The following is a 25,512-nucleotide window of genomic DNA, read 5'->3' on the forward strand; positions in this document are numbered from 1 at the left end:
TTTTTACCTTTCCGTAGTTATTTTCACTTCCCTTTGGGCTGTGTGGGGTGTGTAACCAGTGTGGCCATCTTTCTCAATCATGGGGTTGTGGCTTTCCAGCCCTCAGCTGCCTCAGAGGTCTCCTCCGCATGGCATTTCTTCTCCGACTTGTCATGGCTCCGGTAGCTGTTCAGACACGGGCCGGGGATGGGCAGGCAGGTGTCCGCACGGCAGAGCTGCCGGCGTGGGGGGTCTGATGGAGCAGCCTGGTTGCCCACCCCCGACCTGGAGCCGGGCAGATGCTGGCCATGATAGGCAGCACATTTTTCTGCTTAGCTTTTAATTAAAACCCAGGACATACTGATCCAGCAGGAGTATCCCTGTGAAAACAGGGAAGGTAGCAAGGAAGGAAGAACTTACCCTTGTTGTCTGCGGAGCTGCTTTTCATCTGCTGTTCATTAGGTTGCCCAGATGTGGTGGCAATAAGCCAGTGAAGAAGGTGGGGGTGAAGGAGGAGGGCTGGAGGATGCTCTTCCCGGGCTGCTGGGGCTAACCCTCCTCCCTGCTGTCCGTGCAGGCGTGCTACGGCATCCTGAAGGTCCCCATCGGGAGCTGGCTGTGCCGGACCTGCGCCCTCGGTGTTCAGCCAAAGTGTCTGCTGTGCCCCAAGAGGGGGGGAGCGCTGAAGCCCACCCGGAGCGGGACGAAATGGGTCCACGTTAGCTGTGCCTTATGGATACCTGAAGTAAGATGTTTTCCAGTCTCCTCTTGACACATGGGTGGGCACAGACCTGGTTTCAAGTCTCAGCCCAGGATGGTCATTAATGGTCTAAACAGCAAGCCCAGTTTGGCTCACCGGGCTGTGCCGAGGTCAGAGCCACGCGGCCGGGCGGTCGGAGGGCTGTGTGTTTAGTTAGCAGCCAAAGGGTTCCCTATTAAGAGAGGGCACAGAGGTGTGGGGTGCCAGGGCACGGAGGTGGGGGCATTCACAGGACCTCTGGGCAGGGTAAAGATAACTTCACGTGCCTACCTGAGATACACAGCAACATCCACATGAGGAATTAGTTCAGATGAAACGCCGACATAAATACTTCCTTCCATTTCATCCAGATTTGTTTCTGGTTTTAGAGCTTTGGGGTTTTTTTCCAAATGACCAGTGAACCTGAAAAATATATTAAAAAATTAAAATCCATCCCTCATTCAAACTACCACAGACGTCCCCCTGCAGGAGATTTGGGATGATAGCCGGTATTTACAACTTGCCTTCTATTTTGTGGCCAGGTTAGCATTGGATGTCCTGAAAAAATGGAACCCATAACGAAGATCTCACATATCCCAGCAAGTCGATGGGCTTTGTCCTGCAGCCTCTGCAAGGAGTGCACTGGGACATGTATTCAGGTATGTACGTCGGCACCAAAGAAATTCAGACCTCCAGGATTGTGCCTGTACTAGCCACTGGAGATTCTCAAGATGTTGATGAACGTGATCTGGCAGAGGCTTATTCCTGCTCTGAGTAAACCTAACGACAGGGAGCACAAGCGCCCATCAGACATCATCAGATGTTGTTTGCAATCATTTAGTGTATTGAGTGCTAGGAATCTAGATTAACTTTCTTTGCATAACACAGTTATGTTGCTGTAGTGACACTAATCACCGGGACTGCAAATGACCTTGGTTTGAAATCGGGAGCTTCCAGCAGAAGGGCTTGGCATAGCTGCCAGAAAAGTGAGATACTCATCAGATACGTAGCCCAAGTATTCACAAACCAGCGGAGGTTGGCTGGGAAGCCGTTCTGTTGCAGGGGTACCAGGGAACCCCAGGATTAGGTAGTCCTCACTAGCCTGCTGGCTTGGAAAATAGAGTACTTGCTGCGTATTACATTCCCACATTTTCTCCTGTTTTACCACATCTAAGAAAACCACTGCAGACATCTGATTGCCTGCTCTTCCCACAGCGGGAGGGCGAGACGTTCTCTTTGGAGACTGAAAGCAGGACGCTCTGGGCTTTCCGATTGCAAAAGTGGGACACAGCTTCCCAGACAATGATCTCTCTTACTGGGGAGCGAGGAGCAGAAGCTCCCATCCAAAATGCAGCGCTCTTGGTGTGAGAGCTTTCGGGGAGCCTTACTGCATCCACTGATTCTCCCTGCTTCCCGCTGCTCCAGCAGCGTAATGTCCCGTGGTCCGTGCGGACGGGCTGGAGGATCGGCCGCTCTGTGGTGCCCACTGCTTTTGTTGGCAGAGCAGGCACCAAAGCAGTCTGGGCGTGAGGGAGGGCATGGAATAGCCATTAAGCTTGGAAAACTTGGAAGTCTAGGATGTGTACCAATCCTGACAGATCAGCTCCTGTACAGCAACAGGAGCTGCACCTCGGAGGTCGGCGTGTGCGGCAGAGACGGGGGGGGGACCAGAAGTAGCTGGCTGGCTGCAGGGGGGCGATAGGAACAGGGGGGTCTGCAGGCTCCACTGTGTTTTTGCTCCCACCTCGGGTTTAATACTTTAAAGGGAGTCATTTAAAAAGCAATCCCCTTAGCTTGGAATGAAATCTCACAATACTTCTTTAAATCGCTAGCGTTGACTCACTTCTTTTTTGATGACTCTGGGTGGATCTGCTTATTCCCCCTGCCAGATGGAGATACTGTGTCATAACAGCAACTGCTTTCAAAGAACGGAAGGGCAGGGAAGGAGGCAAACAGGCTTGGCAGCATCAAAAAGAATTCAGCTTCTCTGAGGCTTCTTCCTCTTAGTGCCAGCATGGCATGGGAGCTGTGAGATCCCGGGGACCAAATGGATTTGTATTAAAGGTCACCTGAGATGGAACAGGAGCTTTATTGTCTGATGTGTCGGCAGCTCACGGTTTATAAGTCTTTGCAAGATTGTCACCGGAGCCTTTGCCAAGGCCACCCTAGCACGCTCGGGATGGTTTTGCTTCAAGGAAAAGGGGGAGAAGGAAAGGAAAAAAAAAAAAAAAGGGGGCAGGCAGTGCCTTTATTTAAGGATTTATGGGGTAAATCAACAAGTTCACCCATAGATAAATAAACATGCTTCATACTCATCAGTGGGACAGAGCTCTGTTTTGAAAGCTTATGTTTATGGAGCATATTTTTGAGTAGTGCCTGTTTATACAGGTGTAATCTAACTACCTTTGTCAGCATTTCAGGCGTGTGACCCAGCTCTGAAAGGAGGAGATTGTTTTCTGTTAGAGCTTTTATTTTTGGCAGCAGGACTCAGGTGCTGCAGGTGGGGCAGGTCTGGGGAAGGAAGGGTGTTGCTTCCAGGAGGGGGGTTTCCCAGTGGCCAGTTGGGACTGGGCTTCACCAAAACGGGTGTCGAGATCTGGAAGGCAAGCTGGAGGAGCAGAAGACTTGTCATCCCAGTGGGGCACGGGAACACTCAGAGGCAGCACCACAGCTTAAGAAAACACCCACCTCGACCACATTTGCAGAGACAAACATGAAATATTTTTGCTTAGGGTTTTATTTTTTACCCATCCAGATTTGACCATCAAAAGGGAAGCAAACCCAGGGAGTCCTGGGGAACCCTCCCCACGGCTCTCCATGCCTCTGACCTTGCTGCTTGCAGGTGATTACTGCCCTGCTTTCTGGTACGGAGCTGTGCACTCAGCGTAACTTGGTGTGGCCAGAGCCGAGCCACAGCCCCCCGGCACTGGGCAGGGATGCTGCCCTGGAGGCACCCTTTCCCTGGCTCCTGTTAAGGGGAAATCACAACTTCATGGTGGTTCCTGTGGTCAGACATCATGAGATGCCAAAGAGAGCTCAGAATCCAGCAGGAATTTTCTCATTTGCATTGCTGAGATGGAAGAGAGACTGCTAGGAGCCGGGCTCTGGCACAGCCCGAGTCCTGACCACGCTCGCTTGGGACCCAGCTCCCTCCTCACCAGCTCCCTCCTCGCTTCTCGGAGCAACTGGAAGAGCTCACCAAGCCTTGCAATGCAGTGCAGAGTGCCAGGTCTGTGTTAGTTGCTGGCAGTTTCTCCAAAGGGCACAATCTTTTGCTGTCAGCATCTTCCAGCTTTCTTTTTGTTGGTTTGTTTTGGAGAAAAAGCTCTTGGAAGTGTCCTCCACCACTCGTTAACGCTCCTCTGCCCGCTGCTGCCTGCTCCCCTTGAGCTGCTTGTGCCACTGGTCCCCATCCACTGGGATAACTGGTGCGGTGGTTCCCGGGTCCCCATCCACTGGGATAACTGGTGCAGTGGTTCCCGGAGCTGTCGTCTGGTTGTGCCTGTAGCCCTGAAAACATACAGCTTGCCATCGGGAGAGGAGCAAGCGTGCGTGCAGCCCCCTCGCCATCCTCTGCCCCAGCCCCGCATCCTCCGAGGGTGGCTGTAATGCTGAAATTGCTTGTTGCAGCTGAGAAGCGCTACCAGGATCCAGACCATCTGTGGTCACTAAAAATCACATGGTACTTTTTGTAAGGATGCAGAAGTGTCGTGGCTGATGGCTTGGCCGGAGTTCAGCACCGGTAATTAATGTTTCCTTCCCGAGATCCCCTCGCAGGTCTGTTGGAGGAGCTGCTTCCTTCCCCGCCGGCCCCAGGCTGCGGCGGAGCACCACTGTAAGCCGGTCAACTCCTGTTTGCCTTGCATTTCCCTCTGTTTCTTCCCAGTAAGAGTGGTTTGAGGACTAATTAACAGCCCACATTAATCTCTAGTGCAGTTTTCACCCTCTCTCTTGGAATTGTGTTTGGGAATGGATTTGCCTGGATAAGCAAAGCATGCTGGAGTCCTTGAATGAAAGGTGCTGTAAGATAACGAAGCATGATCGATAACAAAGCAGGCTTAGGGACTGCGCCAGTCTTTTGAGCCTGGTTTATTCTGCGTGGCACATCCCTCCCTCCCACAAAGAGTGGCTTCATTCCAGCACCATTCTGGGGTGGATCAATATGTTTTTATTGTCAGTTTATGCAAGGTCCTTGGGTAGCCGTGGCCAAGCAGGTACCTTTCTTTGTGGCCCTGTCAGCCGAGCTGCCTAATTATTTTCTATTTGCATTTTGGGCACGGTTTCTGACAAATGCCGCTTGCCATCTGTTGGAGGAAAGATCCAGGACGGGAGTCATTGCACTTGCTTTATTCCTAAGGTGGAGCGATGGTCGTTCCTGTTAGCAGGACGCTGGCCGGGCAGAAGGCACAGCCGTGGTGTTGATGCTGGTGTTAGCACCGGGGGCAGAACCCGGCGGGAGGGGACGTTGCTGCGTGGCTTTCCTTAGCTCACATAGTTCACCACTGGCGGCCGGTTCTCTTATCTCTTCGTCATAATACCTGTTTTGTCATAGTAATTGTCATAAATATCTATGACACTTTCTGTGCCATAGATATTTACGTGTGTAACAGCACAAAAGTTTGCTGTAGTTTGAAGCACCCCCAGCTGTTATGCCAAAACGGCCAGGATGGAGTATATCAGGAGTATGTCAGGAGTACATCAGCAGTACATCAGCAGTATATCAAGTACGTCGGGAGGACATCAAGGAGTATGTTAGGAGTATTGTAGGAGTTACGTCAGGAGTATGCCAGGAGTATATCAGGAGCTCTCTAGCTCCATGCAGTGCCATTACCATCTTGGCTACCAAAGAAGAAAGCTCCATCATGGGAACTTCCAGCTGGCAAAACTCCAGCCTGAAAGTGCCGTTGAAGTGAGGAGGGGTGACTCCATCAAGCAGCATCGCATCTCCTCGTACCGCTGCTCGCTCCATGGCTGTTGAAAGCCGGTGTGTGGTATGTTGACTGCACCGAAAAAACCTGGAAGCTGCACGTCAGGCTGGGCTCCCTCTGTCCCTCCTTCACGACAAAAAATAAATACTCAAGATTGAAAACGGTGCTGCAGCTGCATAGGAGGCTGCGGCAGGGCTCATCCCGTGGGATGGGCAGGGCAGGCACCCAGTGCTGCGGTGGGTGCCCCGGGTTGGCATGGGGAGCCCTGACAGGTCCCGCACGATGCCAGGCTCCACGCAGGCGCCGGCACCATGGCAGAGGGAGCTGGTTTTTGCAAGCTCTCAGCTATTTTCACGAGCAATTTCAGGCTGAAATGAGAACCAACTGGCCGTGTTTAAACGGGGTAAGCAGGGGGTAGGTGTTCATAATCCGCTTGTATCTGGTGCCTGCAGGAGTGAGAGCCCGGCATCGCTGCCCAGAGCCGTGCTGGTACAGCTCAGGGCTCGGCCGTGGCGGGGCTGCATCCAGCTCTTCCTGCTGGTTTCGGAGGTTTTGGAGCAGGGCCTGGAGAGTCCTGGAAGTGGAGGACTTGGACACCACTTGCCTACGCTTTTCTTGGCCCTGGCAGCCGCGCAAGTCTCTCGCTTTCATAAGCACCAGCAGATACATAAACAAAGTCAAGGGAAAATATCTAAAAGCAGCAAAGTCAAAAGTTCACATGCTGGGTGACTGAGCAGGAATTCAGGGCTGATGGGATGAAGATAAAAAGCCATAAAACTTCTGTTCCTCAACTACTACCAGAAATTTACTATTTTTTTTTCTTTTTGAGAATTCAAGTGCAGCAGAGCCCCACTAAAACCGAATGGTTTGTCATCAACATCCAGGAAGTTTCATATGCCTCTGCCTGGTCCTTCAGGCCGCAGCTACATCTTCATCCCCCACAAGAACAATTCTTCTATAAATGCCAAAATATGGTGCCTATAGTAATAGCCCACTTAAAATGCCTCATTATTGCAGTTTAACTGGTCATTAGCAGCTGGAGTAGACTGATTTTGTATGGGTTATGGCTGAAATAATTACCTGACACTCTGAGCCATTAAAAACTGGTTAATGAGTAGAGGGGGAGAGGGTGCTGGTGTGGACACAGGCACCGTGCTGGCTGGGGGTGGTTCTCTGTAGGAAACCAGGCTGAGATTTGTTGCCTGTGGGATCCAAAGTAATTTAAGCCTGAGGTAAGTTAGGGAAATCATTAAAAAATTAATCCAATACAAGTCTGACAACACTGTAGCCACTGTACCAGTTCTAAAAAGTTCATTTTGTGATGTTTTGCTCTGTATATGCTGAGTTGCTTTTTTTTTCTTTCTTCTTTTTTTAATGGAGCTAATTAGAGGCTGTGTAATTTCCAGAGGAGAAAGGCATCGTGTTCCGGGAGCACTGGCTGCTTCTGAGATGCCACATTCACTCACAAACCTTGACATACTCTGGATGTTTTCAGTGAACGTGGCATCTGAGCTTTAGATGTGGTAACAGAGTGGAGCAGTTTAATGGTGAAATACAGATGAAAATTTCTCCATCAGGAGAAATCCATTGGCAGTCTTTGAGCATCCCGTTAGCCCATGCTGTTGTCTTTGCCTGTTGCCACATCTTGTTGGAAGAACCATTGGAAGCTCCCGTTTATGGTGGGTGACAGTCGAGCAGGGCCCGTCACAGAGAAGGACTAAAGCAGGTAAGGTGGGAAGGTGCCTGCTGATAGTGAACCCTGGGTTTCTTCTGCTTGGGTTTATGGTGTCTGGCTCATGGGTGTCTAAGACTTGGGCAATCCAGGTGTTTCTCCGTAAGGAGTACCTCTTGTGGAGCATCCATCACTTCATGGTAGGTGTTGTCACTGCATGGTTGTCACCGGGTTTGTAGCAAGCACTTGGTGTCCCATTGTGTTGGTAAGCACCCCCCCCCACCGATGGTGCTTTGCCCTGGCCGTAAGCCCTGTCCTTCTCCCCACAGTGCTCCATGCCCGCCTGCGTCACCGCATTCCACGTCACCTGCGCCTTCGACCACAACCTTGACATGCGGACTATTCTAGCAGACAACGATGAAGTGAAGTTCAAGTCCTTCTGCCTTGAGCACAGCACCGGTGCCACCAAGTTGCCTGAGGAGGCGCGGACAGAACCCGACCAAGCCCAGCTGGACTTGGAGAAGGTCACGCTGCGAAAGCAGAAGCTCCAGCAGCTGGAGGAGGACTTCTATGAACTCGTGAAGCCTTCGGAGGTGGCAGAGAACCTTGACTTAAGTGAATCGCTGGTGGATTTTGTCTACCAGTACTGGAAGCTGAAGAGGAAAGCAAATTCCAACAAACCGCTGCTGACACCAAAAACAGATGAAGTGGACAACTTGGCCCAGCAAGAACAGGACGTTCTCTACCGACGCCTAAAGCTCTTCATGCACCTCAGGCAAGACCTGGAGAGGGTGAGTACAGCTTGTCCTTCAGTGGTGTACCCATATGCTCTGTCAGGGCTGCTTTATTGTCTGCTGGTGCCTATAGACAGCACCAGCCCTGTTGCTCCTGGCTCAGCTGGTCTCCCCTAGCAGTTGCGCCCCTCCATCTAGAGCATTATTCGGAAGAGTAACGGTGCTCAGCATGCAGGTATCATCACTGCCGAAACACTGACACTGATGAAACAAGTTAGTGGCCGTCCCAGCTGGGGGTTCAGAAGAACAAGTTGTGGGGAGAGGTGCCTCTGCAGGGCTGGGAGGATGGGAGGCAGATGATGCTGCAGCTGATATTCACTATATTTTATTAGTCTCAGGCCACAGAGCTATCCTGTGCTGCCCCTCGGATGCTTTCCAGCAGCAAGGCACAGGAACACTTAATTATTTACTTATATTAAACAGCAAAGAAGGGTGAATGGCAGGATTGAGCGGCTGGGCCGGCGGGAGTGGGAGTGGGCATTCCCTGCCCTGCCGCAGCCAAAAATGGGTCGGCTCCTCGGGGAGCTGCCGGCGGAGGCAGAGCCATGCGGGAGGATGCAGACGGAGGATGCAGACAGGGGATGCAGGCACCCGCAGCTCCCGCAGTGCAGGGCATCCGTGCACAGGGGAGGCAGCAGCCGTCTCCACGGCAGCTTTTGGGGGAGAGCAGGCATCGGTGGAGCCGCGGTGCCGGAGCCCCCCGGGCTGTGCTCACTGCCGCACCATGCTGTCTGCCTGCGGATTTGGCTGCCATGGCTGCACAGAGGGAAGGAGCAGGGATGGGGCAGAGGCAGGCTGGTGAGGAGGAGGGGTGGCGAAGGCGAGAAGCAGTGAAGGGAAGAAGCACAGCACCCAGAATGAGCTGGCAGAGCAGGCAGGCGAGGGGACGGGTGCAGTAGTGCTGCTGCAGGAGGGGCACAGGGGCGTAGCACAGGGCAGCAGTGGGATGGGGGCAGGCAGGGCAGGGCTGCCGAGGCTGGCACGCAGGGCCAAGCTCCCTCTCCTCCTCTACCTAAAACCGGAGCCCTGCCTGGGGTCCCCCCTCTCCTGCTCCTGCCAGAGGGGTGAAGCCATGACCCCTGCCTGACCGCCCACCCCAGGTGCAAAAGCCGTGGCAGGGCTCAGGAGGTCTCTGGGAGCAGGTGAGGAAGGAGGAAAGCAGGAAAACAGCGTTGCTTTGACCTGGTGGAGGTGGTGCCACGGTGCCCTGAGCAGGGGAGATGTGGTGCTGCAGGGGACATGCTGTTCCTTGGGAGGTAAAGGTGATGGTGATGCTGCCCCTGCATAGCTACCCCTGAACTCTCTCTCCAAGCTGCTGTGGGTCTGTGGTATAATGTAACCCATGGGGAGAAAGGTGGTGCGGGTGAGCGCTCTAGTTGTGTCTGTGGACCAGCTCACTGGTCCCTTGCTGCACCCACTTCTCCCGGTGGGTCTCGGAGCCCGAGAGCCTTCTCCTGTGTAAAAGCAGTCAGATCTCAAACCACTGGTCTCCCTTCTGTGGCCGTAGCAACCTTCATCCCTGCGTACATCATTGCCGTCGCTCTGCCAGACTGTCCCTCCTTGGCCCCTGCCTTTCCTGCGTCATGTTTCCATCTCTGCCCCTGGCCTGGGCTGGTGCCGCCGTTAACGGGTCTCCAGTACCAAGCTGCAGGCAACAGGCTGCAGCTGCCGGATCCGAGGGCGTCAAGTTCATCTCACTTTGTTCCTTCATCTGCTTCTCTATATTGTAAATCTAAACCAGGCTGCCTCGCTCTGCTTCCACTTGCTCCCAGCTTGACTTCTCCCGGCTGCAGTGAACCACTGTGCGTCTCCGGGTACAGTGCTTTGCTCCAGGAACTGCCTAATTCAAAGACAACGGCACGGCAGCTTCTCTTTGATATCTTTGTGTCAAAACTACATGTTTTACCAGATTTTGCATTTTCCAGAGCTGCCTCCAGGCTTCGTGGGGTCATTCCCCATCGGCGTTCAGCCTCTGCTTAGCAACTCCCTGCCAGGTTTCACTGCCTGGCCCTGGAAGAGCTGTTTGTTTGCTCTGCTTCCAAGAGGAGGAACAATAAACACTGGCTGGATCAAAGTCCGGTGCTCAGATGGGTGATACGGGTCTAAATCCGATTGCTGCCAGTGCATCCCAGGTATCTGATCCTGTCCGTCAGCGCCGCTCACAGCTGCCCCGTTTTGCTGGCAGGCAGTGAGGCATCACACCAGACAGGGGCTGGAGAAGAGCAGCCAGGAGGGATGGCTTTCAGAGGGTGTCGGTGGAGCATCACATTTCATTTTAGTGTTTTCAGCAATTAATCTGTCAGGATTGGTTGTGATTTCAGGGCTGATACTGGTATCTGGATCCAAGAGCTGGGGAGGCAAAAACAGCAAGGCAGGTGATGTGGGGACAGCCAGGGTGATGGCCTTTCCCTCTGCCCTCTCTTAACCACTGTCATTTCTACACTTCACGGTGTCAGCAAATTAAAGGTATTGCCCAGGAATCCTGATACGATCCCCCTGTTTTCTTTCTGACTGTTTTTAACCCTCTTTTCATTTTTGTTTTTTTTGGTTGTTGTTTTGTTTTTTTTTTTTAAAAAAAAGCTTTTTCCAAGGACTGGTTGTTTAAATTAGCTCTAACAAAAAGCTGTAGTTTCCAGGCTTTCATACCAGCATCTAAGCTTGGCTTGGGGAAGCAGCGCTGGCTGGTGTTTAGCCATGTAAGTGTGTGTAAATACCAGCAGTCTCTAAGCAGAGCACAAGCAATGTTTTCTTCCAGGAATATCAAATCATAGAGAAGAGAGACCGCCAAACACTTTGAGATGCAGGTTGCCAGAGGCAGTTGTTTTCCTCATAAAGAAATTTCAGTTTGATGTTTTCTCCAATCCAGAACAAAAAAAAGAGAACGTAGTAAAATATGCAGCATATAGCTTGCTCTTTTGTATTTACAGCTGGGGGATTCAACAATAAAAAAGGCAGCCTTTTCTCCTGTATTCGTGTTTCCAAATTGTCCTTAGGTAAGACCAGTGCCGTCAGGGGATGGCCACAGTCATCCTGCTGCCTTCCCAGCCTGTGGTGGCAGGCGTCAGGTAAGCGTGGGACAATGTCCTGGCTTGCTCTGTCCCTGTGGGAGGCACAGAGGCTCCCGACCCCACAGGGACAGTCCCCCAAGCCTGGAAATGCCCCAGCTCCCTCTGCAGAGAGGGGTTTGAGGATGAGGAGGGGGAGGAATCGGAGACATAGGAGCAAGTGTGGACATACCCTTCCAGTTACTGCCCGTGCCTCCATTCAAGCCACCTCCTCCTTACCTTATCACAGGCGGGTTTGCTCTTTAGAGCATCAGGAAGCTGAGTAAATGCTGTCAAATCCTGTTCGCTGCCAACAGCATTTTCTGTTTCACAGCTGAAACCCTCCGTTCCCTCCAGGAGCCTCAGTCCCCACTGCAGCCATGGTGACAGAGCCTGGCTCTCCAGCCACCCTTACACGGGGCTGGCAAAAAGCACGGCACTGAAATTCGTCACAAGGCCAATGCCAGCGGGTGTCACATGGTAGCTCTGTCATCTTGGGCTGCTGGGGGTGTTTATCAGCAACCCCCTGTGATGAGCGAGGTTTAACCGCTGCTGTGCTAGCTCACGCCAGGATTTCTGTCTTGTGCTTTGCTGTTTGCATTTAGGGCTTCCCGCCTGGTTAATAAAATTTCTTGAACTGGGACAAAATGCACCAGTGATCTGCAGGTAGATGTGGAGCAAGTGTGAGTAACCGTACAGAGGGGCTAGGTCTGGGGCAGGGGGGCTGCACCAGCTGCGGACCTGGGCCAGCACCACCTGGATATTTTGCTGTATTTTTCATGTTCTGTCCTAGCATTTGCTTTAGTCCAACAGGCAGTTTTGTGAGGCTCTAGTTCAGGAGACAGGCAGGCTCATACGGGCATCTCTGTGCCCCTTCCCTGCACGTCGCATCAGGGCTCTGTGGGAAGAGGGTCTCTCCCTGCCTGCAAAAGGAGCAATTTGTGGATGAGAACTGGCGCGTTGACCCAGGGCACCAAGGTCCTGCTTAGTGTTTGGCATTTTTTTGTGCAGGCTTCCATGGCAGGTGTGAACAGGGCACGTGTGTGATGCAGCTGCTGGGCTGGGGGCTCAGCATGATGCTCAGATGCTGGGGGCTCTGTGCGTCTGCTGGGCTTTTGCATAACTTATAATGCTCCTTCTACAGCACCTTCCCTTCTGAGATGGGAACAAGTCCTTTAGAGACATTAACTTCTTCATTAGATCTGTGAAAATTAACAGGAGATTAAAACAGCCTGTGCATCCACACCATTGCTGTACCTGGGTAAGATTACAAAATAATTTACCTGTTTCTCCTGGCTCTGTTCCCATTTTATGGGTCCTGGTCACATTGTGTGCCGATGTGTATCAACAGCAGAGTTAAAGGATGTGCTGCAACAAGTACTGAAAGTTAATCCTGAATAATCAGAGCAGATTAGCAGCACGCTCGGCCCCATTTGACTCCCTGTGTGCTGTGTTACTGGGGCTGACTTTGTGCCCCGGAAGGCACTGATGCCAGAGGGCAAACCCTGCCTGTGCACTCCAGTCTTGGATGGGAGAAGGTGAAGATCAACTTGCTTAATTTTTGTGCTCAGAGGAAGACAGGAGAGAGAGAGAGAGACTCTGCTACCTGTAGCATCCTATGTGGACCCCTGCGTGGGCAGAGCTTTGGACCTGGGGCTGCCCCAGCCCCCTGGGCACAATGTATCAGCTCGCTGCTGCCCCAGGCACTGGTAACACTGGTAGCTGAGCTGTCCCTCGTGCCAGGGCAGAGGCTGGTGGAGCCTTGGCTGGGGTCTCCAAGGCAGCTGCTCTGCTTTGGGGTGGGTGCCCCTGGCACCCAGGTCTGCAGGGCTTGGCAGGAGCACTTGGTGCTACAAGAGAGATGTGCTGCTGGGGTGAGTGGAGCCACATCTCTGGAGATCCTGAGATTCCTTACAGCATCTGCATGACCAGTGCACGGGCTGGAGAAGCCGGCCAGCCTTCCTTACCCTCCATGGGTCCTGGCTGTCAGAGCCAGAACAGTGAGATTCAGGCTTTGAATTATGCACTGCACGGTTTTTCCCAGATACATGTTACGCAGTTTGGCTCAAGAACCCCCATCTCTAGTCCTGGCGCATCTAAAGAGCCCTGGTAGGAGTTTTGGTGTGGCACAGATGATGGTGAGATGAAGAGGACTGAATCCGGGGAAGCAGGGATTTCCCTGGGCGGCAGAAGCAGTGACGCAGCGTGAGGAGACCTGCTTTGACCCTGCCTAAACCAGATGCTGTTTCTTGTGTTTCTGTAGGTTAGAAATCTCTGTTACATGGTGACGAGACGGGAGAAAATGAAACACACCATTTGTAAACTGCAGGAGCAGATCTTCCATCTCCAGATGAAGCTTATTGAGAAAGACCTTTACCCAGGTCAGTACCACTTACCAGAGCTTGTTCTCACAGATGCCGTCCCTGCCATCCTGAAGCCCAAAACTGGTGCCCAAGCCTCAGATCCCCACCCCGGGAAACCAGAGCTGTCCCCCCTGCGCTGTTATTTAAGCACAGTTCGTATGTTGACTCTTTGCCCATCTCCAGTTTCGTTCAGAAGCACACGATAAAGCCATACCCTGGGTGAGCGGAGTGTCGGAGCTCCTTGTTCCCACAGATCCCTCTCGATCCTCCTCTCCCTGGGAATCACTTGGAAGGACCCAGCGTTTGGTTAGGTGGTGATGCTAAGGCAGTGTTTTGGCGAATTTCCCGGAGATGGAGCTGTTTGGGAGGAGATGGCAAATCCTGGGCACGGGGCTGCTGAGGCTGGGGCTGATGCACAGCAGCTGGCTCCCTGGCACGGGGCAGCAGCGCCCACTTTGGACTCTTTGCAGATGCCTTTGGCTCTGTCAAGAACCCAAGGTTAAGCTGTTGGTGGGATGTCTGTTGCTCCTAGAGACAAGCTCCTTTTGCTCTGGTCAGCTGCAGTTTTCAGCTCCGGATACCTGTTAGTGGAGAACATCACTCTACTGCATGCAAAGCCTCTGGCAGCTTTTATCAAGGAGCTGAAATAAAGTTGCTTTCCTTCTGTCCTATTTTTTTTTTCCTTTTGCACAAGTGGTGCCGGAGCCCACAGCTCCTCCTCCCTCTTCCTTTCCCTTTGGTGACAGGGCAGAGCAAACCCCATGGCTGCAGAACTGTTTTTCCAGCAGCAGCATCTGGTGCTTTGGCAGGATTTTCCAATGGTTGTTGTGTTTGTGGCTCTGGAGTTGTGTTTGAAGCCATCACATGGTTGAGGTTTCTTCAGAAACCGTCTGGGCTGAGCTTTCCTAGACAAAGGTTTCCTTTGACTGAAGTTTTGGAGGCTGAGAAATGTGTACGTTGAGATGTTTGTGACCTGGAGCCTGTGCAAATTCCTCTCGATGGCCAGAGGCAGGCGGCAGCGTGGGCAGGGGTGGCCGGGACCCCAGGGTGTGCTCTGGGGAGATGTGGGTCCTTGCTCCCTGTGACACAGATTAGTGACACTGTGTGCTGCTCCATATGTCCTCGCTGAACCAGTGATAGGGGTCACCAGCCTGGACACACACAGAATGGTGTTCCCAGCTGTTCCCCCCAGCCAGAGACCCCACGTCGCGTATCCCAAGAGCCATTCCCTGGCACCCGGGGAATTCGTGCCGGCTGGTGCTCCCAGCAGTGGGAGGGTGGTGGGGCAGCAGGTCCAGCTCGGGAATAGCAGGTGGATAAAAGATGAACAAGAAACTCAGATCCTGAAGGCAGCTGCCGTGCGCTGTTGCTGCTGGGCTCTGTGGGTTTGAGGGGATCCAGGGAGCCTTGTGATGCTCCAGTTCAGCTGGGCGAACCCAGTGTAGCGTTTGGAGCTCTTGGGGGGCACAGGGTATTTGGCCAGGAAGGCTTGCTGAGCTCACCTCCATTGCAGACAGGCTGTTAGACGGGTGGAAATGCCCTTGGGGACCTGCGTTCCCCAAAACACCCTGGGGAGCCCCAGCTCCAGTGCGTGCCCGACCCTCTAACGCAGCGATGGGGTGGGAGCCGGCAGCTCCTCCCGCGGTGGGCTGGGAGGGGTGAGCTGGGACCCTCCAGTGGGGTGGGGTGCTGACTGGCGAGGAGCTGTGGGGGGGGCTCTGCCAGGCACGTTTCGGGGCTGTCTGCACCGCCGGCTCGGCGCGGTGCAATCGCCCTTCCTGGAAACGTTGTGGGTGTGCTCGGGGCAGGGGGAGCGTGGCTGCCCTGACTGCCCGTACCTGCTGTTGGTTCTGCCTGGAGGTGAGCGACCAGAGCAGCCGTGGTGACAGGGCAGCCCAGGTGGCAGTTGCTCTGCAGGCTGGGGGGGGATTCATATGTTTTGGTGCAAAGTTCTTCACTCCTGCCCCAGATGGCTGGCGTTTGCCGGTTTGTTTTCTGCTCTGAACTGATGGAGCTGAGCTGGTCATCTCTCCCAGGACGGGCTTTTTGATTGAGCCTAAGCAGCGGCTGCTGCCGCTGGGACCTGGCTCCCACAAGTTGCTGCTGCCAGGGAAAGGGACCGGCTGTGGGAATTTGATCCTGGGATCTCCAGGTGGTTTGATCATCTGGGTCCTTCCAGTGCCAGGGCACTTTAGGGACCCGAGTGCCTTTCACCATCGGTGCACAGGGTCTCCCGAGCTCGGGAGGAGTTCCCTTGCCGGGACGTAGCATCAAGCCATAAGTTGCGATCCCAAACGTGGGGAGAGAGGGTGTTCAGGTTAGCTGTGACAGCCATAGCGCAGGCAAGAGCACAGCATCAGTACGTACGTGCTCCCCGGTGCAGCACATGGTCCTGACGCTGAGCTCCCAGTGCTACCCGACGGCAAGCGCCGGCACTGGGGCCACCGGCAGCACTGCCCGGGGGGGCGGCTGGGATAAGCGGGCTCAGAGGAGGGCTCAGGCTCCAGCTTTCACAGCCGTGCCTGTGCATGGCAGTGCATGGCAGAGCCGTGGAAAGCAGTGTTGTGTTTATTTTCTGCTTCAGCCCCTAGCTGTCATCCTGGTCCCACCCCGACCACACCGTTACAGACCCCGATGCTCCCAAGTGCTCCCAACACCCACACGTTTGCTAAGCCTCCTCCCTGCCAACTGATGATGCTTAGAGCTAAAGATACTCAGCACCCAGCTCCCTGCTGCCTTTCCCATCATTATAGAGTGCTGGCTGGTTTGAAAGTGGGGGGACGGTTCCTGTAGCACCCTCTCTGCACAGCTCCCAGCCGGGCTGCTCTGCATCCCTGGGGTTTCTTGGATAAAGGACCAAGTGCAGTATTTTGCCTGGATGGGGCCAGTTTTTAACTGCTGTTACGGTAGTCATGGACTGAAATCTGTTGGGGTTATTTCAAAGATGGGTTTGGCACCATTTTTTTGGAATGGCTCCCACATAAAACTCAGAACTGGAGGGATTTATTTTTCCTGCTGACAAATGATCATTTAAGCAGGAGATTTTTAATAAAATTAGTGAGAACTGCCCGTGTAAAATGAACCCACCTCTCTCCCCTGTATTTTTCTTGCATGGAGTGGAAAGTAAACACTGTCTGGCTTTGAAACACAGCTACTATTTTGACAGGTTCCTCTTCAAAAAGTACTGCTCGGGTTTCTCTTTAGCCCCATTGTGCTGTCTAAACAAAGTTAGATTTTTATTTTGTAAGCGAAGTGAAAAATGTGTCTGCCTTTCTCCAGTTATTTGGCAGGAACGTAGCAAATACCAATTTTGCTTTTGCTTTTGTTTCTTTCAATGAGTCCTTTGGTCAGGAGGGGTTCCTGGCTGGGCAACCCCAGGGCTATAAATCCTCTGTTAATCCAGACTCAGGCAGGTGCAATGTGAATTCCCTGCCCCGCTCACCCAGTACATTTCCACTGCCACAGCCAGGGGAGAGCAGAGGTTGCTCCCTCTGACCCCTCCAGTCCACGGCCTCTCTGCTGTGGCAGTTAGCAGGTCTGCTGCTGGCCGACACAACAAACTGATTTATTTCTTCAAATCATCGCTCTGATAGCTGCACAGCTTGTGCAGGTTCAACCTATGGGCCAGACTGAAAAACTGCATCTCTCATCTCCACTTCCATCAACCACCCACACTGGGGTTTAAGGGCAGTATCCTTCCCCCTCTGAAAATTAATAGGAGATCGAGCATGGACTTCTGTGGGAGAATGACCTAATGGAGTAAGTAAAAACTGTTTAAGTACTTTGCTTAGCAATGTAAGTCATACTTTTACAGGGTGTTTGTCCTGTTTACCCAAGGGGAATAAATCCAGTACAAGTTCAAAGCCATTTAGGATATATTGATTTTTAGCTGGATGTCTACATAGCTAAGAGTTATATCCCTGGCTTTCCATAGGCAGTGCCACTCATCTTTCCTACTCCATTTTCTTATGTTCAACACACTGCTTAAGTTTTATAGCTTTGGGTGGGTTTTTTCACCCCCCCACTGTATGGATTCGAGCAGTTACTGTCGCCGAAAGGTTTAAGCAAATCAAGGTCTGTTTTAAAACACTGCCAGTGCCATTGCTGTCAGACTGGCTTTGCAGCTGAATCCCTCTGGGAGATGCTGGTGTCAGTGACGGGTGACACATCACTGGGTTTGGTGGTCCCTATGTCTCCTGGAAGTGCCCAAGCGGTTCGGGGTTGCTCCCATAGGTCCTCGCCCCAGAGCCCTGGTCCAGGAGGACACGTCAGTGGCTGAGAGTTTCCAGCAAGTCCCCTGCCTCCAGCGGGACTGCTCCTGCAGCCACGCCACGTTCGTGTCCGAGGCCCAAACCTCTTTTTTATATAACCTACAGGATTCAGATTTTCTTAACGTACAGAGATCTTAGCCCACAACTGGCCAAAAAGCGGCCGCTGTTTTCCCTTTGGCTTGGAGCTGTTTGCAGGTTTGGTCCCTGTCCCCAGTCCACGGGTGTGTCCCAGGGGAACTTGCTCACCACAGCATCCCTGATGCCTCGTCTCACACGGAGTTTTCCTTTTTTTCTAAAAAATGCCAGAACAAACTGGGAAGAAGACAAAGGGTAAGAAAAGTGACCCGAGAAGGAAAGGAAGAGATGGTAGAAAAAGTAGTCCTGAGAAGAAAGAGAAAAGGAAATCAGTCAACGAAACTGTATTGGGACAACTGGGTAAGTCTGATTTTATGGGCGCAGAGCTGACCCGTGCTGCTGGAGGCTCCCTGTTTTGGGGAGTCCCAGCCCTGATCCCTCCTGCGCATACACGGTGGAGTTAGTTACACCCGTGGGAGCCTCTTCCTTCTCCTTTGCAGGCATCAGCCTGAATTACCAGGGTCCTGTGGGAGAGACCACATCAGAGACATGGTCCCCAGCAGGGCAGGGGGTGTAAAATCCCCTCCCCAGCCCCCAGGGCTTGTGCCCGGATTGGGAGAATGTGTTACAAAACCTGTGATGTGCTGCTGAAGCGTGATTTCACATTCCGGTGATAAAATCAGACTTACCCACCTGCAGTAGGGCTGACCTCCCGTATCTTCTGCGCTGTGTGCTGATGGCTGGTACAGCACGTGGGCTGTGCATTTCCATGGCATATAGTGTTTGGGGCTGTGTGGTCATGCTGGTGGTGCCAGCGGTCCGGGAGCACCCGGGGACAGGCACAAAGCGTGGCCGGTCTCTTGAATTTGTTCGGGGGGTGAGGAGATGCAGCCTGGCTGTGGGGATGCTTCACCCACCTCTGGCTCTTCTCCATCAGCTGCAACCTACCACTGCTCAGCAGCCCACAGCACTGGGAGGGAAGGGAAAAAACAGAACAAAAAGATCTTTTTTGACAAGATCTTTGACAGCTGTGTATGTTTTTGGGACGTAATTGGGTTTTTGTTTGTCTTCCTCCAGCACTGTCACCTCTGCCAGCATGCTGGGCAGGACGTGATGAGCCCACACATGCTCAGCTGCCCTGTGGGTCCCGTGGGGCTCTTGGACAGCCTGAGGGTGCTATAAAACCCTGCCGGGGGTACAGAGAATTTCTGTGGGAGGTCTGGGCCACCCTGCCTTGCTCTGCTTTGCCCGTTGCCTGCCCCGACTCTGCTGCTTTTTGTTCATCTCAAAGCCATTGGGCTTAAGCAGGAGCCCCTTTGGAAACAGGGCTTTTGTGCTCATCTTGTCTCTGCGCTGTTCTCTGCTAAAGGGACTTTGGATTTTCTGGGACAGATTCCATCAGATGATGGAGGGCTGGGGTATCTCCGAGACAGGCAGCACTGCTGCGAGCCTGGGAAACCAGGCAGCCGACCCAAAGCTTTGCCAGGGTTTTGTAACCTGTGTTTTGTTCAGGGCTTGAAGCATCGCTTGGGGCTGCAGCCACCTGAGGAGGGCTGGGGGAAGGTGAGCCTGGCAGCGCCCTTGCCAGCGAGACCTTGGGCTGTTTGGCACCTGGGTACCACGCGGTGCCCTGAGCTTATCCCTGCTCCTGCTTCTCCTCCCCGGCACTGGGCTGGTGCCAGGGCAGGGGCTGTCTTCTCCAAAAGGACCATGGTGACCTGCCAGAAGGTGCAGTACTGCCACCTTGACAGTGTCACCTTCGAGGGGGCATCTGACCTGACCAACCTCCCCAGTGCTGCCCTTGAGCAGCCCTGGCATTGCGCATGGTGTTCTGTTTGTCACCCCTGCTGTGGTCACTCATCCACACAGTGTGGGGGTGCAGGGTCACCTCCCATATCACTCCTCACGGGGGAGGGTGATGCAAAGCTGTCAGTGAGGCTGGCAAACATTGCAGGTGTGAGTCACCGTGCCTGTGCCGCTGCTCTTTCCCTCTTCTGTTGCTAGACTGACCGCTTTAAAAAGAAAGCTCTTACCTGAAATAAAAAACCAAACCTAATCTTTCCTTCATCCATAAAACAAGCTCTAATGTTGAACCCGTGGGTTTCTGTTATGGGGATTAAAACCGCGTGTGCTTGTGTGAGTGTGCGCCTTCTCAGTTGCTAATTAGACCCAGCCCAGCCCACAATGCTCGCTCTTGCTCTCAGAGATAATTCTTAGGAAGTTTTCCAGCTTTTCCCGTTCCAGCCCGTCATCTCTGCTCCTCTTCCTCCGTTTTCACACCTCTCCGGTATTAGGAGATGTTTTCAGAGCTGCCTCCCCCCCTCCCTGCCTTCGCATGCAGGCTTGGCCCCAGTCCCATCACCCCACTGCCACCTGGCTCGGTGGTGGCCCATGGCAGCTGCTCCCCGGGGAACCCGTTACCTGGGTCCAAGTCCCGCTCTGGTAGCAGTCACCACATTTGTAGGCTTACACCCGAACTGTTTGCCTGCTGCCTTTGCATGGGAATGCATTTTCAACCTCGGCATGGGTTGAGCCTTGGCATCTTCACTGCAGAAGGATGCTCAGTTCAGATTTGGGGAGGTTTGTGGAGTGTTGGATGTGGGGGACCACCCTAGCTGTGTTGTGACCTCTGTGAACTCCAAATTCAGCATTAGTGCTGGAGCAAACCCCCTTCTGTTTCCTGATGTGGTTACATTTGACCTTTTGAGTATTTCTCCGGTGCTGGGGAGTTCTGGTGAAGTTGGTGGAGGTGTCGAGGGCAGTATGGCTGTTCCTGGCTCCTGAGGCAATCTGCCCCTTTCTCTTTTTTCCAGGCTTGTCAACGTCCTTCCCCATTGATGGGACCTTCTTCAACAGCTGGTTGGCGCAGTCGGTCCAGATCACTGCTGAGAACATGGCGATGAGCGAGTGGTCCCTCAACAACGCCCACCACGAGGACAGCACCCCCGGCCTCTCCGAGGAGCTCCTCCAGGATGAGGAGACCTTGCTGAGCTTCATGATGGACCATTCCCTCCGATCCCCGTTCAAGCAGAGTGAGGCCACAAAGAAAGTGAAAAGCAAAACAAGAACGAACACTAAGAAAAAGCTGCCCCGGAGCAGCCCCCCCGCCGTGGCTGGGAGCCACCCGGAGAGCTCGGAGCCCTGGACTAACAACGCCAGCAACTTGTCGGATGGTGCCACCAAGCCCTTCACTCCAGATTCCAGACCGAGCAAGTCGGAGAAAGGGGCGGTGAAGCTTCCCACTGACCGCAAAGGGACGGGCGAGGCAAAAAAGGCGGCCAAAAAGGGCTGTGTCCCGAAAGCCGGCGAGCCTCACCCCCCCACCGGGGCGAGGGGCTGCATCAGCAAGGAGGAGGAGGAGGAGACGCCGCGCTGCGCTCAGCCGGAGCTCAGCCCCGCGGCCAAAGTGCCTGACTCCGTAGGTAGCCCCAAAACCATCGTGCGGTTCAAATTACCAAAGGAGAGCCGAGGGACTCGGAGGTTGCAGCCCCCCAAGCCCGACGGCGCTGGCGGAGCTCCCTTGCGTCGTTTCGACGCCGAGACGGACGGCTACTTCTCCGACGCAGAGATGAGCGACTCAGACGGGGAGTCCCGCAGCGGCAGGGCGCAGCGGGGCCAGCTGGATGCAGCCGGTGAGGACATCGTCAGGATGAGCATCTTGGCATCCTAACTCCTCCCCGACCACGCCAGCTCGATGAGGCCTCAACCCAGTTACAACTGCCATGTCCAATTTCTGCCTGGTATTGTAGGAAGGGGGATTTTTAATATGTGTATATAGTTGGAAATTCAGCACTGTTGTCTTTCTCTTCTCTATACGCCTGAGATACAGCTTCAGCTTCATCGACATCAATGACCGTGACAGTGTGGTCCCTCCCCGGCTCCCTGCCAGATCCCACTTCCCGGGAACACAAGCCGGCGCCCGGCAGGACCGATGCCGAGGGTGCCGGTACCCGTGCTTTCTGCAGGGATGACAGTTTAATTAATGGGCATTATTTAACGAGGGGCAGATTTCTGCCCGGGACGGTTGCCCCCGGAGCAGGGAGCAAGCGCAGGGTACGGTAGCGGCCGGCTGCGGGAGGGGAGGTACCCGCCTTGTGCGCGGATACGAGGAAGCAAATTAAATGATACTAAAATAAATAATGACTAAAGCACAAAAAGCTTGTTGGAGGAAAGCGCTTGGGGTGGAAGAGAGCAATGTTACATTTCTATTTTTAGAAAAAAAGAAAAAAACCCAAACCTCGGTTGTTATTTTTCCCCTCACCTTTCCATCTGGTCGGGATCCGTCCAGGGGCCAGGATGCAGAATTTCTCCCCGTCGCTGCCCCGCGGGTCGGCCCCGTTGAGGTTGCTAGAAAAACTGAAGCGATTTACTCAGGTGAATTGGTCAGCTTTTAGCAAGCTGGAAAATGGAAATGTGGGGCAGGGTGGGGGAGAGAAGCATCCTTTAAAAACAGCGTGGGGAGTCGGGGGTGGTTTAACCCGGGAGGTTGAGCGAGTTTTTTCTGCCCATGCTTCTCTCTAACAGCTGCCGTGGTCCCACTGTTTGAAATCCCCTTTGCACAACGAAACACTTCGCCCCGAGGCCAAACGTACTGTCACCAAGGGGAAATGGAAACGCTTGCCTTCACCATTTTGTTTTCCTACTAAACGCTACAAGGGAAATGGTGAATTTATTCCTCCCCATCACTTTTTTTTTTTTTTTTATTATTATTCCTTAAATCCTTGTTACAAGCTGTTGACTCGTTGTGGGAGGGTGATTCACAGAAGCTGACATTATAAATATTACAATAATTTAATGCATAAAACGTCCCCAATAAGCCTTAAATGTTGTTTAAAAGCCCATGTTACCTACAAGTCAGGCGAATTTCCATGTTTGCACTTAATTGCACCATTACTTCGGTTTTGGCTTCAAAGGTCACAGTTAAGTCGTGCTACGTGTTTTATTGGAGTGACCCCAGTGTGAGCTCAGGGAACAAAAAAAAAAAAAAAAAAAAAAAGGAATTCACTGAAACTTTTGTTGTTGTTGTTTTTTAAAAATAAAAAATGTTTAAAAAAAAAAACTAAAAAAAAAAGCAACCCAAACCTGGGACACTTCTGCAACCGGTTAAACCCATCACTAAACAAAAAAACCCTTGCAATTGTCAAACCAATCAGTCAAACAATTTTGTGGATGCCAAAGAATATTTTGACAGTCAAGCAGCACAGCCAGAAACCGGAAACTAGTCAGTATGAAAAGAATCGGAAGTTATTTAGCAACAAAGGACTAAAGACACACTCATAACGCACTGCTGCAGCGTTAGGTTCCAAGCTTGCTCCGAGGGATGCTGCTGCTCCGAGACCGCATCCTGCCGTTTTGATTTCCAATGCTTTTTGCTCATTTCACTGTGAGCTTTCTTTTGAGACTCTGAGACTCCTTCGATTGATGTTTTAGAGTAGATCATCTTTATCAGCCTTCCAAAGTCCTTATTATTGATAAAATTGCAGCAAAGCTAAGCGATGACAGCCTAGCTCATCCCAGGCATGGCGAGCGGCGGGGTTCGGGTCGGATGCTGAGCGCCTGCACCCAGCCCTCGCTAAGGCCAACAGTAACCTGGCTGAGACTGACCATGCCTGGGGAGAAATCTTCCTCAGACGGAAAAAAGGTTACACAAGTTATTAGCTGGAAAAAAAAAAGAAAAAAAAAAAAAAGAGAAAAAAACCAGAAAATCAACAAAACGGGAACCACCTTTGTTACAAATTAGCATAATCCATTGAGGTTGGAAATGAAAATCTGCTCATTAATTAAGGCTCAGTATGTTCAGATAATGTTAAATACAGTAAATAGGACTTAGTTTATCTTATCAGGCTTGCTAGCTTTAGCTACAGTATCCTAGTATAAGAGTCATAACAATAATCAATATGCTGCCTTTTAATGAATCTTGCTTCCGTGTGCTTCACTCAATTATGGTTAAAAAATAAAAAAGCAATCCACAAATTTCACTGTACACAGCTCCATTCATCAGCTTCTGCACTACTTGTCTTCTCAGTACAGGAAAGCAAAAAGGGGGAGACTTTAAAGAACAACCAACCCGGCACCACCAGCACCAGGCAATAAAACAGTCTGAAACACTTCCGAAACATCAGGCACCGGATTTTGCCGTCAGGAGACGGCGTTTAGGTGAGGAAAGCTCAAGGGGGCTGGTGGGGCACCTCAAGCCTGGGGAGAAGAATGGGGTGGGGGGGATAGACAGGAGAAAAGGAGCCCTCATGAGCCATGGGGCTGAGCAAGTGCTGGACCACAACGGGGTGGCTGCGGCCGCCCTGGTGCATCCCCTGCCCGGGGCGTCCTCGCCACCACCCTGGAGCAGGGCAGCCTGGCGTTCAGAAGAGAAAGCGCACAAGGAAAGTATTTTTGATGTTACTGTAAATGTATTTTGAAATTAATAGAAAGAAAAAAAAATTAAAAGGGTTTATTTTAGTAAGGTAATGTTGTCTTTTAAGATGTATAAACTGCAGGAATCGCCATTTGCACTGTAAGAGCACCCGTTTCCTTGGAGAAGCAGCAGTGGTTGAGAAGGGGATGCAAATAGCATCCTGCTCTGATTGTGGAGCACGGCCCCAACATCAGCCCCAGCCCCAGTGGCTGCAGGGCGTTCCCAAGGACAGCCCCAATTCCACAGACCCATTTTCCCCACACCCACTTGTAAAATTTTTTCTTCATTTTAATTTTTTTTTTTGCTTGTTTGCTTGCACCTATTTGATGGGGATTGGATCCGTGCTGCCTGATGGAGCTTGCCCCAGGGCGAGGTGCAGAACGGCCTGGAGGTGGGAGCGGGATGCGGGAGCAGCTGCCAGCGGGAAGATGCTGCTGCAGGGCAGGGCGTGAGGTTTGGTTGTTCTTTAAAGAAAGCCCCCCACAGTTTGCACCATTCCACACACAAAACAGACTCACTTCACATCAGTTACAGGAAACGATATGAATGTCGCAGGAGGAGAAACCCTTCTGTTTTCTTTGTTTCAAAGAACGTGATGTGCCATTTGTTAATACAAAAGAGAAATATTGAAAATATATTGAAAAGAGCAATTTTAAATTATTTTTGGCTTATGTTGCAATATTTATTTTCTTGTATTAGAAATTCCTTTGTAGAGAAAAAATGTATTTTTCATTAATGCAAAAACCTATTTCTCCTTTTTGTACATTTTCCATGTTAGTTAATCCTTAAAGCAATATAATGTTATCAAACTCGTTCTGTGTGAGACTGTATTATGCATGCTATTTGTGTTGCCTTGGAATAGCTCTGTCTGCCATTATTTTCATCCTGTTTAGATACAGTGTATGCTTTAATACACATTGGGACCATGGCCCATTGCTTATGGAAAAACCCCTTTGCATTCCTCAATGTGTTGGCAAAAGCAGTCAATAAAGCAGTGTTTTCTGTGTACCTCTGTGTCGGTGCAGTGAGCAGGGTCACACCGAGCAAACTTACCCTTGGACCTGATGGCCCGTTGAAGCATCCCAGGGGATGTAGCGCTGTGCATGGGGATGCAGAGCTGGGCTGGCCCTGCTGATGCAGCTGCTGTCTGCCTGTGAATAACAAATTTCTGAATTTCCACTGTGCTGCCATCTACATTTCCATTGCCAGAGCTCAGCGAGCCCTGGGTGAGCAGA

General features: G+C 52.2%; 1 protein-coding gene across 3 annotated transcripts in view; it reads left to right on the plus strand.

The window, feature by feature from the left end:
• The window catches only part of JADE2 (jade family PHD finger 2), an 84,023-nt gene extending 58,738 nt beyond the window's left edge, over positions 1-25,285 (plus strand). For 2 of the 3 annotated variants that reach the window (XM_037396872.1, XM_037396871.1), the window contains exons 7-12: positions 557-724; positions 1,261-1,377; positions 7,648-8,109; positions 13,420-13,537; positions 18,097-18,225; positions 20,679-25,285. In XM_037396872.1, the coding sequence (XP_037252769.1) occupies positions 557-724; positions 1,261-1,377; positions 7,648-8,109; positions 13,420-13,537; positions 18,097-18,225; positions 20,679-21,535 (1,851 nt within the window). In that variant the 3' untranslated portion in view covers positions 21,536-25,285. The remainder of the gene's footprint in view (positions 1-556; positions 725-1,260; positions 1,378-7,647; positions 8,110-13,419; positions 13,538-18,096; positions 18,226-20,678) is intronic. The other variant, XM_037396873.1, reaches the window with a different exon arrangement.
• Positions 25,286-25,512: the final 227 nt, after the last annotated feature.

Source organism: Falco rusticolus, chromosome 8, assembly GCF_015220075.1.
Source record: "Falco rusticolus isolate bFalRus1 chromosome 8, bFalRus1.pri, whole genome shotgun sequence".
Lineage (NCBI taxonomy): Eukaryota > Metazoa > Chordata > Aves > Falconiformes > Falconidae > Falco > Falco rusticolus.